Source organism: Sinocyclocheilus grahami, unplaced genomic scaffold (genome assembly GCF_001515645.1).
Source record: "Sinocyclocheilus grahami isolate Dianchi unplaced genomic scaffold, SAMN03320097.WGS_v1.1 scaffold54.1, whole genome shotgun sequence".
Lineage (NCBI taxonomy): Eukaryota > Metazoa > Chordata > Actinopteri > Cypriniformes > Cyprinidae > Sinocyclocheilus > Sinocyclocheilus grahami.
The window spans coordinates 5,491,558-5,506,839 of NW_015505233.1; the positions used below are offsets into that span (position 1 = coordinate 5,491,558).

The 15,282-nt window shown below is 36.3% G+C and overlaps 1 protein-coding gene and 1 long non-coding RNA gene across 2 annotated transcripts in view; both read left to right on the plus strand.

Moving 5' to 3' along the window:
- The first annotated feature begins 1,134 nt into the window (after positions 1 to 1,134).
- Positions 1,135 to 15,282, plus strand: part of sgms1a (sphingomyelin synthase 1a) — a 20,239-nt gene continuing 6,091 nt past the window's right edge. Inside the window, exons 1-2 of the mRNA XM_016269818.1 lie at positions 1,135 to 1,238; positions 12,332 to 13,210. Coding sequence (XP_016125304.1) covers positions 12,570 to 13,210 — 641 coding nt within the window. The 5' untranslated portion in view covers positions 1,135 to 1,238; positions 12,332 to 12,569. The remainder of the gene's footprint in view (positions 1,239 to 12,331; positions 13,211 to 15,282) is intronic.
- LOC107583554 (uncharacterized) overlaps positions 11,999 to 15,282 on the plus strand; it is a 9,375-nt gene continuing 6,091 nt past the window's right edge. The window contains exon 1 of the long non-coding RNA XR_001609049.1: positions 11,999 to 12,009. This is a non-coding gene — a long non-coding RNA (uncharacterized lncRNA). The remainder of the gene's footprint in view (positions 12,010 to 15,282) is intronic.

Sequence of the window (15,282 nt, forward strand, 5' to 3'; positions counted from 1 at the left end):
CATTTTATGGAGGACTGTTTCCTGATCCTGGTAGAGTAGACTACAATGCCGGCTGCTTTGACTCACAGACTGTAAGTAAGTTTTTTATATTTAAAGAATTTGCCACTGACGATTGTTTTAGCAGTGTAGAGTAGCGTTTGTAGTTTGTCATTTCTCCAATCACAAATGCAGACATGGTTTTATGTTTACGCGGTGCGATGCAATGCGTAAAAAGACAGTATAAGTCATTATAATACGTAATTATGTCTCCACTGGGTGCAACAAATGCCTCGTTTATAATGTGTTTTAATGTTTTTGTCTCGTCGCCGGGACAAGGCATCACAATATGGCAAGGGGCGTAACATTTCCGTCACACGCTTGAGGTATTCGGCCAATCACAACGCACTGGATAGCTGGCCAATCAGAGCACACCTCGCTTTTCAGACTGATGAGCTTTGTAAAAATTGACGCGTTTCAGTAAGGCGGGGCATAGAGGAGAAACAATAATGTATAGTATGTGGAAAATGTTTTTTGAACCTTAAACCGCATAAACACATTTCATTACACCAAATACACAAAATAATGTTCTTTTTAGCAACATGACCCCTTTAAAATACCCCTGAGAAGGTCATATTTAAATAATTGAATGACACATTTGCATATTCATTGTTCTGTAATGTCAGATGTCACATGACATGCAGTAAACAATGAAAATGTCATCTTTAAGTATTTTATTTTTTTTATTATTATTTAATTGTATTTGTTTTTGTGACTTAATTGATTATTAGCTTTTCATCAACTCCCTGACTTTCTCTTAAGAAACCCCAATGATTCCCAAACATCAATTTGGGAAACCCTGCTGTAGGATATTCTTTCTTCTATAGAAATGTTTCATTTATTAATTTATTTTTTATTTATTTTTCCATACAATAAAAGTCAGTGGATTTCAGTGTTGTTTTGGACCCCATTGACTTTCATTGTTTTGACAGACAGTTGAAATATTCTTCCACGGAAAGAAATTCATACAGGTTTGAAACGACTTGAGGGTGAGTAAATGATGAGGAAATATCCATTTCTGGGCGAACTATCCCTTTAACTGAACTGAACTTTTAAATAAATCACTTTCTCTCTCTGTTTATATAAATAGAAATCAAAAATCCCACTGGCATCAGCTGTTTAAGCTGCGTTCCTGTATCTGGTAGAGCAACGCTAAGGCCATGGGTTTTATTCCAAGGGAACACGTATTGTAAACCTATACTGTAAGTCGCATTGGATAAAAGTGTCTGCCTAATGCATAAATGAAAATAAACACAACAAAAATAGCATCTGTGGTGTATTGAGGCTCACAGTGCTATGTAAAGGTACACGTCTGTGAGGAGGATGTAGGCTGTAGATGTAGGGCAGGATAGCAAGGAGATCACCAAAACAGTGTTGATGTCTTAGTCTTGGAAGCACTGATGAATGAATCTGTGCCGTAACTTGCTTCTGAAGTCTGTAATTTCCTCATGCAGGGCTGGTAGAGCAAAAATGATTTATTTAATCTCTGAATCACAGAGACGGACACTGAAAACATCTAATGGACAAATCCACTCACACACTTGCAGAGCACAGTTGGAGATTCTAGATGGTTTGCATTCCTTCTCTAAAAAAACATTTGCTTTTCCACAACCTGCTAAAAAAACTGCTGCTATAGCTTGGGAAAATAGAGGAACTGAAGCTCTCAAGGACAATCTCTGATTATGGTGGTTCCATTGGGCTTTACTGCTCTCACTTGCAAAATCAGAAGCTAAATTACAAACAGGACATAAAATGCTTACGCTATCTGTTAAATTAGAATTTTTAAATGTCATTTTGATTTTAGTTTTCAGATAACAATCACAATTGATAACGCCTATTGTGTATGACTTCTAGAAGTAATTTTGGTTATAACTGCATGTCCACTTCTGCAATTTTATGAAATGGTGGTGGGAACTCAACTTACGCGAACCTTAAGCAACTAACTTAACAGTTTTTGGGCAAGTTATAAACTCTTGAGTCATTATTGACTATAATTATATAGTTTGAACTAAACCAAAGCCAAAATTATGATGCCACAAATGTAAAACTATATTGCAATTCTATAATTCTGAAATGACAATGATTTAGAAATGATGGGATGCAAAATGGCTTTTACTGTAATGTGCGTGATGCATTGAACGCCCTGTAAAATTTAAATATTAACCAGAATGTCCAGTTGTAAGCAAATCCAACTAGTGCTTTATCTGAGTAAAGGTATAAGCTAATTATTCCTGCCGTGACTTTAAAGAGAACTGCAGCTTTACTGCCATACACGCAGTGTGATAATTAAAAACTGAGAGAAAGAGTGCTTAGCTGTCCTATATGTGTATTGACCTGCACGTGTGTGTGTGCTGTTGCATGACTAACTGCATTTAGTGAAGACATCAATGTGTGCTGTTTGGCCATACGTTGGTCTTTATGTAATATTGGTCTTCTTTTGTGGTAGCAGGTGTGTTTTTCATGAATTTCATGCGTGTACTGTTAAACAAAAGCTTCACCAATGACACGCATGACTATTTCCACCTTTCCATCAGTTGGACTGTCTGCTAAAGAATGAACAATATTATTGACGTGAACTTCAATGGCCAGATGACTCTTCTATTCACATTGCTAGCTTGCAGTGATCTCTTTTTCTTTTGCTTGTCTAGGATTTGTGTCCTTTTATATGTGCGTTCTGTAAATATTTGCCACCTTTTGTGAATGGGAACTGAGCCAGGTGTGTTAAGAGGCTATGTTTGTTTTAAGATGATGTAAAATGAGAGGTAATCAAAACTCACAGAGAGCAGCTACATTAATATAGCTCTTGCATATACAGCATTACATTTCATATCATACATTTCATTTAATACAACCTTCATGCAGTTTGAGTCATGCAAAATTGTTTATTTGGTCAATACACTGTAATCTAATCTGCAGCTGTCATATTGTAACTATTTATGGTTTTGCGAATAATTAAATTTTTCTGTCCCAGATTATTTAAAAGAAAAGAATGTATTAAAGGAAGTATTAAATACTTTTAATAGCAATACTCAATTATGACAAAAATCATAATCACAATTATTTTGGTCAATACTGTAACCATGTGACCAAAATTTTATATGAATGATTTATTTAAAGATAGTGATAGATATATAAATTTATTATAAATATAACCTTATTCTGTAAATAAGGTTGCTATGACACTTCCACATTTTAGAGACCAGCGAAATGTCACAATTGTCAATATCACAGCAGAATACTACTGATACTTTTTGTACACAAACCAAACGCACAGTCTTTCTTCCCGACAGTGTGACGTCCAAAACAGCCATGAATGAAAAAGCAACCGCATTTGATACAGAAAAAAACAAGCAGATGTTGTTCGAGAAGAACACCCACGTGGATAAACACAGACTTCAGCATACACAGCTGACAGTACAATAAAAACCAGCATGACTGATGAACACAGCAAAACAATATTAAATTAACCCAAAAAAATCCCTTTACAAACACAAGGCTTTTATTTCTCAACAGCTTAAACCCACAGTCTTCCTCTCTTTTATCAGACACCAGATATTTTCCTTTGCTTATTCTCATCAGAAAACTTCTTACATTCAGTTCAAACATATTGTAAACACTGTTTTAGCATTTTACAAATTTTTCCAAGGTTGTCAGTCATATTTCAGCGGATGTTGGTGGCACCAAGAAAAACATAAAATAACATGGGTGATTCTTCAAAACACCTGACTTCTTGAAATCTCAAAAATGAAACTGGATTAAGGATCTGATCATAGCCTCGATCTCCCAATTTCACTGCTTGATAATTACTGCATCAAGGAACTATGAACATTTATGGAACTGAATGCCATTCAACTTCATGGAATTCCAAGGAATCTCATGACATATTTTGTACCATACTATAACATTCCATAGAATTCTGAGAAATTTCATAACATTCAATTCCATGAAATTCCAAAACATAAAATTTATAAAATGACATTTATTATAAGTTGGTATTAAAAGTCTGGGTGGCGGACAAGCCCAATATGGAGTGCATTTTAAAGGCATATCACAAAAGATTAAACTAATATACTTACCATTATCCTTTAAAACGTAGTATATTTAAAAGTAGGGCTGTGCAATTAATCAAAATACAGTTTCTATTTCGATTTCAAAATCACTCGCTGCTCTTGACTGAATGACTTTTGTAGCTTTAATAAGAAACAAATAAAGTCGAATTCTTACAGTAAAAACTATGCTGTTTTATTTTACATTAGATTATTCAATTTCTGTATAGGCTGTTAACTGAATACTTTAGACTTGCATTAAAAAAAGCACAGTTTGTTTCATTTGAATCTTTTATATTCTAATGTATTTGTCTTCTGCTTTTTTATTACTGACATTTTAATTATTTTCAATCATTTTGTGGACCCTTTTTTTAAAACTTATTTTAGTTACGCTAGTATTCTGCTGTGATATTGACAATTGTGACATTTCGCTGGTCTCTAAAATGTAGATGTCATAGCAACCTTATTTACATAAATATATATTTGATTATATATATCACTATCTTTAAATAAATCATTCATATAAAGTTTTGGTCACATGGCCAACTCATAATCGTGCTAAATAATCATGGTTACAGTATTGACCAAAATAATCGTGATTTATGATTTTTGTCAAAATCGAGTATCGCTATTATTTAATACTTCCTTTAATATATTCCTTTCCTTTTAAATAATTTGGGACAGAACATTTTAATTATTCGCAAAACCATTAATAGTTACAATATGACAGCTGCAGATTAGATTAGTGTATTGACCAAATAAACATTTTTGCATGACTCAAACTGCATGAAGGTTACATTAAATGAATTGTAATGCTGTATATGCAAGAGCTATATTAATGTAGCTGCTCTCTGTGAGTTTTGATTACCTCTCATTTTACATCATCTTAAAACAAACATAGCCTCTTAACACACCTGGCTCAGTTCCCATTCACAAAAGGTGGCAAATATTTACAGAACACGCATATAAAAGGACACAACAGTGTTCAGATGTTAATTATGTGTGCATCATTACAGTTTCTACCAGTTTTTCCAGTAAGTTATCTACATGAATTTTGTTATGAATAAACAAAATTTCATCTTGACCTACTTCTTTTCTATAAATCCTCATTTAACACTACTGCTGATACTTTTTGTACACAAACTAATGATTAATGATTGCGTGCATTAAATGGAAATGCATTGTTTTAGGGCTTTTAAATTGAAAATGTCAAGTAGAGAGGCTCTAAAGATTAATGTTGCCTAATATATATTGCAAAGTGAGTTGACAAAACAGAATGAGCTGTGTGTTCTGAATTTTAAGAATGTTTATATAACAGAATTGAACTTGCTCGTTTGACCCTTGTTTTCTAACTTCTGAATGTTTAAAAAATGTCTACCAAGATTCAGAAGCCATGGATTGCAACTTGACCTCTTGTTGTTTAACAGAATCATGTTGAATTTTAACCGCCTTAGTTAGTTAAAATTCAACTTTTACACTTTTACAATGCAAAAAAGATATGGCAAGGGACTGCTGTTGATTTCCATCATAAATACTAAAAAACATAACAATATGTAACAGGATAACTTCTAACAAGAAATAAGGAAACCGTATGAGCTGATGAATGAGCCAAATATATGATGAGCCAAAAATAAAACCAGTTTAGTGCTGTTACAGGGTTAAGGCCTGACCAAAAAAAGTAGAATAAATCAAAAATAAATATTGTGGGAAACTAAACTGCTTCTTACCCACAGGTAATTTATCTAAGAGCAACACAGATCTGCTAAAAGGATGAAAGCTAATGGTTGGCTGGTCATCTGACATATGGCCTATGGTTATTTGGCATAATTTCCAAGTTGCTATTTACTTGTTGTTGTTGTTGTTGTTTCTTGTGCTTGCTGATGCATGTGTGTGTGTGAGTGAATTTTCCCCCTTAAGCTGATTTAATAACCAAAGGTCTTCTAAACATAGTGTTGAGTCAGAGTCTTTTAATCTCTCTCTCTCTCTCTCTCTCTCTCTCTCTCTCTCTCACACATACACACAAACACACACTAAGTTTGCTCTTTGTATTCTGCTGTATGCTCAATTACACACTCTTGCAAGTTACAGCTTGGCAGGTAAAATTCATAATCCACATTTTAGAACATTTAGGGTGTGTGTGGCGTAGAGGTCGGCCGATATATCGGGCCGATATTTGTCATTTTTTAATATATCGGCATCGGCCGATATCCGTGTTTAGTAGCGCCGATTTAAAAATAAAAATCAGTTTTAAAAATGTAAAAATCAGTTTAATTGATTTTTATTTATAAAGTTGTATTTATTTTATTTAAATGTATATTTAAGTTTACATTTATGTTCCAACAAACTTGAAAAATTCTGCTTGATAAATGCTCTAAAACTTTTATGTAAATGATTGACAGTTTTTTTTTTTTTATTACCGGTTTTATATATTTAATACTTGGTAAGTTTATTGATTTGTTTGGTTAACTTTGGATAAATATTTTATTTTAATACCGTGCAGTGCACAAAATTAAGATCCGAGAGATGGTTCAAGTCAGTGTTCAATAAATTATGATGTTAAGTTTAGAAATGTTGTGCATCCACTTATTATTAGTGTGACATTTTAGCATGCAAATGAAGGGGAAAACTTCAAGATATCGGCCCTAAAAATCGGCAGCACATATCGGCCATCGGCTGACCCTGACCTCTAAACATCGGCATCGGCATCGGTTATAGAAAAACCCATATCGGTCGATCTCTAGTGTGGCGTAACTATTACATAACAAGTAATATTTTCTATATGTCTATGTATCTCATGATTCGACATACATAGTCAAAGCTGGAAGTATAGACTTTTAAATAAAGTTTGTACAGCTCTACAGTGAACCACACTTTATGGGCCTAACAATATGTGAGAATATAACCTAGCAGTGACCTCCCTCTGTTGTTTCAGGAGGTCTTTTTCCCATTCATGTTCCTTACTGGACTTTTATGAAATAATATATTTTATGATTCATCCCTTGAATCATTATGAACTAGTATTGATTACAAGTATTTAAAAAAGTTTATATGCATATATACAAAAGATTAAAAAAAAGGAAATGAACACTTTAATTCAGCAAAGAAAACCGAAGACATTTGTAATGTTACAAAATATTTCTATTTCTGCTCTTTTGCAATTTCTGTTCCTCGAATTCTGAAAAAAGAGCTTACACAATAATATTAAGCAACACAAATGTTTTCAGCGTTGTTGTCAATAAGAACTGTTTCTTGGATTTCCGGTTGAGCCGTGTGGAAGATGGCAACTTAAGAGAAACGCTCCCCAGTCGACAACTATTCTCCCTTAATTCAAATAGTTCAGATATGGAAAAATCTTTATAAGTAATATGGCAGAGGGAGACAAACATAAGAAAACGCGGGGAAAGTCGATTATGAAACTCGAAAGAGACGGTAAAGGTGATGAAGACGGTGAACGACGAGGGCAGAAAAATGAGGGGGATCAAGATGGCGATGCTAAAACGCCTCCGCCCTCCGTGGAAATTAATGCGATGATCCAAGGGAGTATATCGGCAATTCACAGTCAGATTTCTGCACTACGTTCTGATCTCAGGGATGACATGACTGACTTTCGTCAGAAAATAAGGGATGACATCAGAAACGACCTGACAGACTTTAAAGAAGAAATAAATCGAAAGCTGAATGAAGTGACGAAAACCCAGCAATCAACATCCAAAAGAGTGGACGAGATGGAAAAACGAATCACTGATCTGGAAGAAAGGGGCGTGGATGTAAGGGACGCGGTCAGCAACACTTTGAAAGTACAGAAGAACTTGTAAGACAAGTTATCTGACTTGGAGGGCCGCTCCCGACGGAATAATTTACGCGTTTATGGGATGCCAGAAGGATGCGAGGGAAGAAACGTGATGGAATTCATTGCCGAATTTATTAAATCCGAACTAAGCTCTCTACAGGACATTGACCTACAGATACAGAGAGCCCATAGAGCTCTCGTTCCTAAACCCAGTCAAGATGCACAGCCTAGATCATTGGTGATCTGCTTTCTCGAATATCGTGTCAAGGAAATGGTACTTCGAGCTGCATGGAACAAGAAAGAGTTGGGCTACCAGGGCCGGAGAATTTTTTTTGACCGACTACGAGACCGATATTCTTCAGCGCCGAAGGGAATACGCGGAAATAAAGAGAGCTCTCAAGGCCAAGCAAATACGATTCCAAACACCATACCCAGCGAAGCTGAAAGTATTCCTCAACAGCGGGATCAAGGTTTACAACAACGCGACAGAGGCGTCCAGAGACCTGAGGAAGTAAGGAATTGCACTTGACCTAATTGAGCATACTGGGCAACCCAACCGCCCGCTTTGGCAGAGTCTGCGATGGGGAAAAAGAAACGTCAGCTAGGCGTAAATGCCAGCAGAACCGTTAGATACAAATACGAGAAAAATTGAGGGGCTATCAACACATTCCCGGCCCAAAGAGCGACAGTGTAACTTCGTGAATTCAGGACTAATATAGAAGTAATATTGGTATATATCTTTTCAAGTTCTGGCTGAAAGACGGGGCTGTTAATATGGTCACTTTAAAATTTAAAGTCAAGTATTTTAGATAATCCCCTTTTCATTCTTTTCTTAAATCGCCACTTTTGATTATCTACCCTCATCCTTGTCATGGATAATCCCCTCCGCTTGCTGTATAAGGACCTACAGATCGACACCAGGGGACCAAATAATTCTAACTTTCTCGTGATTGTTTAAGCGGGAGATTTTTTTTCTTTATATCACTAGCTGAGAGGCCCTCACTAAAAGTGAGGATTTACCCTCTGTTGAGAGGGTTATAATTACATAACCCTTACAGTGGAAATCATTGTTCGGAATGACTTTGTTTTTTGTCATAAATAGTTTAGCAGTTGTTTTGGTTTTAAATCGCATTGTTCTGACTTTCATGGGTACATTTTGTCAATATATAAAACTATGTTTAAGACATACCAGGAATATAAGATGATGACTCTCAATGTCAACGGGTTGCATAACGTGGTAAAAAGAAGCAGGGCCATAGCAAAGATTAAGAGAGAGAAAACAAACATTATATTTTGGCAAGAGACACATTTGTCGAATTTGGAGCATGAAAAATTAAAAAAATGTTGGGTTTTAAAAACTGTTACTTTTCATCACATCGGTCTGGTAGAAAACGAGGAGTAGATATTTTAATACCTAACTCACAAACCTTTGAGTTTATGTCTGAAATTAGGGACAAGGAAGGGAGATTTATATTGGTAAAAGGAAAATTAGATCAAAAAATTATAACTTTATTTAATGTCTATGCACCTCCTGGCAGTGGAAAATTATTCTTTAAGAGAATATTCCAGTTGATAGCCTCAGAAACAAACGGTACTTTGATATGTGGAGGAGACTTGAATATCCATCTCCAACCTAAACTGGACCTGTCTAGCACAAAAAGAATGAAGAAAATAACCTCACAGGCTTCAATGGTGTGGAAACCAATAAAAGAGTTAGGCCTAATTGACGTCTGGAGGGAGTTAAACCCTAAAGGTAACAGTATACATATTATTCGACCCCTCACTAGTTTATTCCAGGATAGACTATTTCTTCACATTTAAATCAGACCTTCATATCGTTAAAGATTGTAGTATTGGTGTGAGAGATATATCAGATCATGCTCGTGTTTATCTTAAATTACATTTAGATAACATGTCAAAAAATAGAATCTGGCATTTAAACACAGGAATATTAAATTATATTACAGTACAGGAGGAACTGAAAATTGAATTTGAGCACTACCTACAGGACAATGATAATGGAGAGGTTTCACCTCATGTGTTATGGGATGCCTTTTAAGGTGGTGATACGGGGGAAAATTATTCTCTTGACTTCATTGCGGAAAAAGGCCAAACAGAAGAAGTTTCAGGAACTACAATAAAAAATATAAAATGTAGAAGATGAACATAGACAGAATAATAACTCAAATCTGCTGAATCAAATAAAGACGGTGAGAGAAGAAATCAATAAAATATATGAAGATGATGTAGAAAAACAGGCCAAATTTTATGAAACTAGACTCAGCCATGAAACTTTTAGCTTGGCGTCTCTGCAAGCAAAGAACAAAAAACATAGTAAAGAATATTAAAAACCCAGTTACAGGGAAAATAAGTAATTGTATAAAAAATATTCTAAATTCTTTTGAACATTTTTATAAAACCCTTTATTCTCAGCCATCTCAAACAAACACGCAATCGATTTCAAATTTTCTTGATTCATTGGATTTACCGTCAATTGGCTCAGAACAAAACAAAATATTAATGGCTGAACTAATGCAAGACAAATTAGATAAGGCAATAAATAGCTTAAAGACAAATAAATCTCCCGGAAAGGATGGATATCCGTCTGAATGGTAAAAATATTTTGCTCCGAATTAACACCCTTACTTCTCTGATCGTTTAACCATACACTTAAAGAGGGAGAGCTTCCACAGTCTTGGAAAGAGGCAATCATATCGGTGATACATAAACAAGGAAAGGACAGTAAAGAATGTAGCTCATATAGACCCATCTGAGTTCTAAATGTAGATTATAAACTGTATACTTCAATTCTAACAAAAAGATTAGAAACCGTTCTACCAGGTTTAATAGATCATGATCAGACCAGGTTTATTAAAAACAGACAAACCCATGATAATATTAGACGTACACTTCAGATAATGAGTCCTATAACTAAAAATAAAATTAGTGCAGTCTTTCTTAGCCTAGACGCAGAGAAGGCCTTTGACTCTGTGAGCTGGCTACACTTATATCAAGTGTAGCCAGGCTTCTGCTGGAGGCAGTGCGGGTCATTATCGGCTGATCATGTACATGTCTTCTGGTCTTGTCCAGTTTTAAATCAGTATTTGTCAGAAATACATTCTAGCATAGAGGAAATCTTGGAAATTGAGATTGAAAAAACAGCTTATATTCTATTTCTTGGCAATATACCTGATTCAGTTAATAATAGGAATAAATATCTACTCCGGATTCTACTAGCAGCAGCAAAAAAAGCGATTACTCTACTATGGCTCCAGCAGCCTCCCCCAACAAGAACTCAGTGGGAACAAGTAGTTACAGAAATTTACAAGATGGAAAGACTGCCATTCAGGTTGAGACTGCAAGAAGAGACTTTTAAGAAACACTGGGGAAAATGGACAATCTCTATATCAAAACAGAGAGAAGATAGATAAATGCCAAAGTGAAATATGTATGTAATTAGGATCAATGGCTGCTTGATAGTAAGCCTAAGGAAATGAGTATTATGTTTATGAATGTATGACCACAAATATTCACGTATACATGCTTACAAATATTTGCTTGTATCATAACCAGTTGACCAGACTGAAATTTCTTTTACTTTTTATGTTATACTTTGAGGAAAATATTTATGTATGTACCCATGAAGGAGTGTTGTTTGATTGTTATTGTGTTGAAGTTCATGAAAAAAAAAAGTTAAAAAAAATAATAAAATGTTTCTTGAGCACCAAATCAGCATATTAGAATGATTTCTAAAGGATCACGTGACACTGAAGACTGGAGTAGTGACTGCTGAAAATTCAGTAGATTTTAAATTATATGGAAATAGAAATTATTTTAAATTAAGAACAATTTACACTTACATTTCTTAGTGTATCAAATAACTGAAGCCTAACTGAAGCGACTTCTTTCAAAATAATCTTATTGACATTGTTCAAACTTTTGAACTGTGTATATAAGTATTTTAATAGTGTAAGAGAAGAAGATTGCATTATTTTTTTTCCATTTCATTTTAAATTAATGTTATATTCATTATAACTAAGTTATATTCACACTGACTTGCAGTAGTACTGACTTCTGGAGAAGCAAATATGCTGTTTTTCTGCTGAAAAAGTTCAGAAGAAAGACTAGATTAAGATGGTGATTCAGACAAGTGTGGTTTGGATATTTTTATGACTGCTGAGCTACAGTTGCTATGGTTATAAAACACTCTTAACAAACAGAATGAATATTACCTATTCCTCTGACACACTCACACAAAGTGCATGTTGTGCTCACCGTTACTGTCGTTGGGCCACACTGTCAAACAGGATGTATGCTCGTGACACATACGTCTGTGTAACTGTCAGCAAAAATGTGTTGTTTTCTAGGACTGCTAGAGCAAATAATTACTTACTTTTTTCTGTAATAGCAATCTGTAATAACAGATCTGTTAGCTAACTTTTGTGCTTTTGTTTTTCAGGGCCATACATTGGTGCACACTGACTCTAAGGGATTCAGACTAAAAAAAATAGTCTGATTTTCAGAGTCAGATCAGCCATTACTCAATTTAACAACAGCGAGGACAGGAGGAGGGGTGAAAAATTGGACCTCTCAGCCACTCTCCTCCAATGTCCCAGAGACACTATGACTGCTGTTGGGTCACCAAACTGCTGAGTGAAACCCCTTGAAACGGCCCTCTGACTCACTCTTACCCAGATATGAAGGAGGTGAGGCTGTGGACAGCCAGTGACGTCTCTGATTGGCTGACCGACGAAGGCTTGCAGGAGTACACCGATGCATTGCGGAACGTGGATGGCCCTGCCCTCTTGAGACTGTCTGAGGAAGACTTTAAGGCCTCGCCTTTGTCCCTGGTCACAGGGGACAGTGGTCGACAGCTTTTGGAACGCATAGAGACTTTGCGCTTCACCAACCACATGAAGGCACACAAGAACAACAACCACGAAAACAGCCACCATGCCAACGGTCACGCTGGCATCGATCTTGCCAATGGCAGTGTGAGCAATGGCAAGATCCACAACGGCATTCCAAAGAATGGCTTGCACTCGAAACCGGTTCGCATCTTGATTCCATCACTGCCTGAGCAGGAGCGCACGCCGTATCCCACGGAGTGGTTCAAAACAGGTGTGGCCTTCCTTTACGCTCTGTTCTGCTTCCTCACCACAACAGTTGTGATCTCAGTGGTGCATGAACGTGTCCCACCCAAGGAAGAGTCTCCGCCCCTGCCAGATAAATTCTTTGATCTGTTTGATCGTGTGGAGTGGGCGTTTTCCATCTGTGAGATCAACGGCATGCTGCTTGTGGGACTGTGGTTTACACAGTGGCTTCTGCTTAAACACAGGTCAGTTCCTTAATCATTTTTCAAGTGGTTTTAATCTATGAACTCTCCTAGTTTCTGTACAATAATTGTCATTTACACACCCTCATGTCGTTCCAAACCTGTATGAGTTTCTTTCTCATGTTGAGCATAAAAGAAGATATTTTGAAGAATGCTGGTAATCAAACAGTTGAAGGTCCCCATTGACTTCCATAGTATTTCTTTCCCTATTATGAAAGTCAGTGGGGACCATCAACTGTTTGGTTCTTGAAAATTTTGTGTTCAACATAAGAAAGAACCTTGTACAGTTTTGGAACGACATGAGGGTAAGTAAATGATGACAAAATTTTGGGGTGAACTATTCCTTTAATCAACAATTAAAATTATTGTAGATCTTTACTTTTCCAGTCATTGTTATTTAATGGATATTAAATAAAGATAAGAATATTGAAATATTACAATTTCTACCCAAAATTTTTTTATAAGATATATATATATATATATAATAAAAAATATTTTTGAAAAAATATTCTATAAAAAATTAGTACTACTACTATGTCTGTCTGTCTAGATAGATATATATATATACATACATACATACATGCATACAGTGGGTACGGAAAATATTCAGACCCCCTTAAATTTTTCACTCATGAAACATTAGCATATTGCCCACCCACTTGTTGGTCTTTTTGCATTAGTCTGAATGAAAATGCAAATTCATTCTTTGCCACTTGGTGCCGCTTTTGGAGCGGTAAAATAGCTGTTTCACCGGTAACGCTGTTCACAAATCATCAAAAGCGCTGCTTTATCAGGCATTGCAGGCACAATGAAATTAAAATGAGTCCAATCAGACTAATCACCACAGATTAGCGTCATGCAAAGGAGGGGGTTGGAAAAATTAATCGTTGAGCTAAACGTTTGGGAGTCGTTGAGCAAGTAAGGTAAAAATGTATGCATATTATAAGACAATGAAAGTGTTTTTTGACCTTGCATGCATGTCAACCTGTTGTTGGGGACTGCCAAAACCAAAATATGAACCTTTCATTGCCCATAATAGGGGCACTTTAAGTCATCTTGAGTTCCTCCTGGGCAGTTTGTTAAGGCCCTCTAGTGGGCACTGGCCCCCAGGTTGAGAATCACTGCATTATTCACCAACTAAAGCACATCCCAGCTTGTTCAATTTATTTCATGACATAAACAGCTGAATCACAATTTAATAGACCAAAAAAAAACTTACTGACCGGTTTCCCTTCTACCTTTCATTGCAAAAACATTTGAATGAGTTGTTCAACCAAGTCTCAGCCTTTCTCACACAGAACAACCTCCTGGACAGCAACCAATCTGGCTTCAGAAGTGGACATTCGACCGAGACTGCCTTGCTTTCAGTTGTTGAAGCCCTAAGACTGGAAAGAGCGGCCTCCAAATCTTCTATACTTATTTTGCTGGATCTGTCTGCTGCTTTTGATACAGTGAACCACCAGATTCTCCTGTCAACCCTATTGGAAAATGGCATCTCAGGAACCGCACGCCAGTGGTTTGAGTCTTACCTCTCAGATAGGTCCTTCAAGGTATTTTGGAGAGGTGAGGTGTCCAAGTCACAACATCTAGCTACTGGGGTGCCTCAGGGTTCAGTTCTTGGACCACTTCTCTTCTCTATCTACATGGCATCACTAGGTTCTATCATTCAGAAACATGGCTTTTCATATCACTGCTGTGCTGATGACACTCAACTCTACCTCTCATTCCATCCTGATGATCCGACGATAGCTGCTCGCATCTCAGCATGTCTAACAGACATTTCTTGTTGGATGACGGACCATCACCTTCAACTCAACCTGGCTAAGACAGAATTGCTTGTGGTTTCAACAAACCCATCACTTCATCAAAATTTCACCATCCAGTTAGGTTCATCAACCATAACACCTTCAAAAACAGCCAGAAACCTTGGAGTTGTGATTGATTGATCAGCTGAATTTCTCAGACCACATTGCTAAAACTACCCGGTCCTGCAGATTTGCTTTATACAATATTAGGAAGATCAGGCCCTTTCTTTCAGAACATGCAACACAACTCCTTGTTCAAGCGCTTGTTCT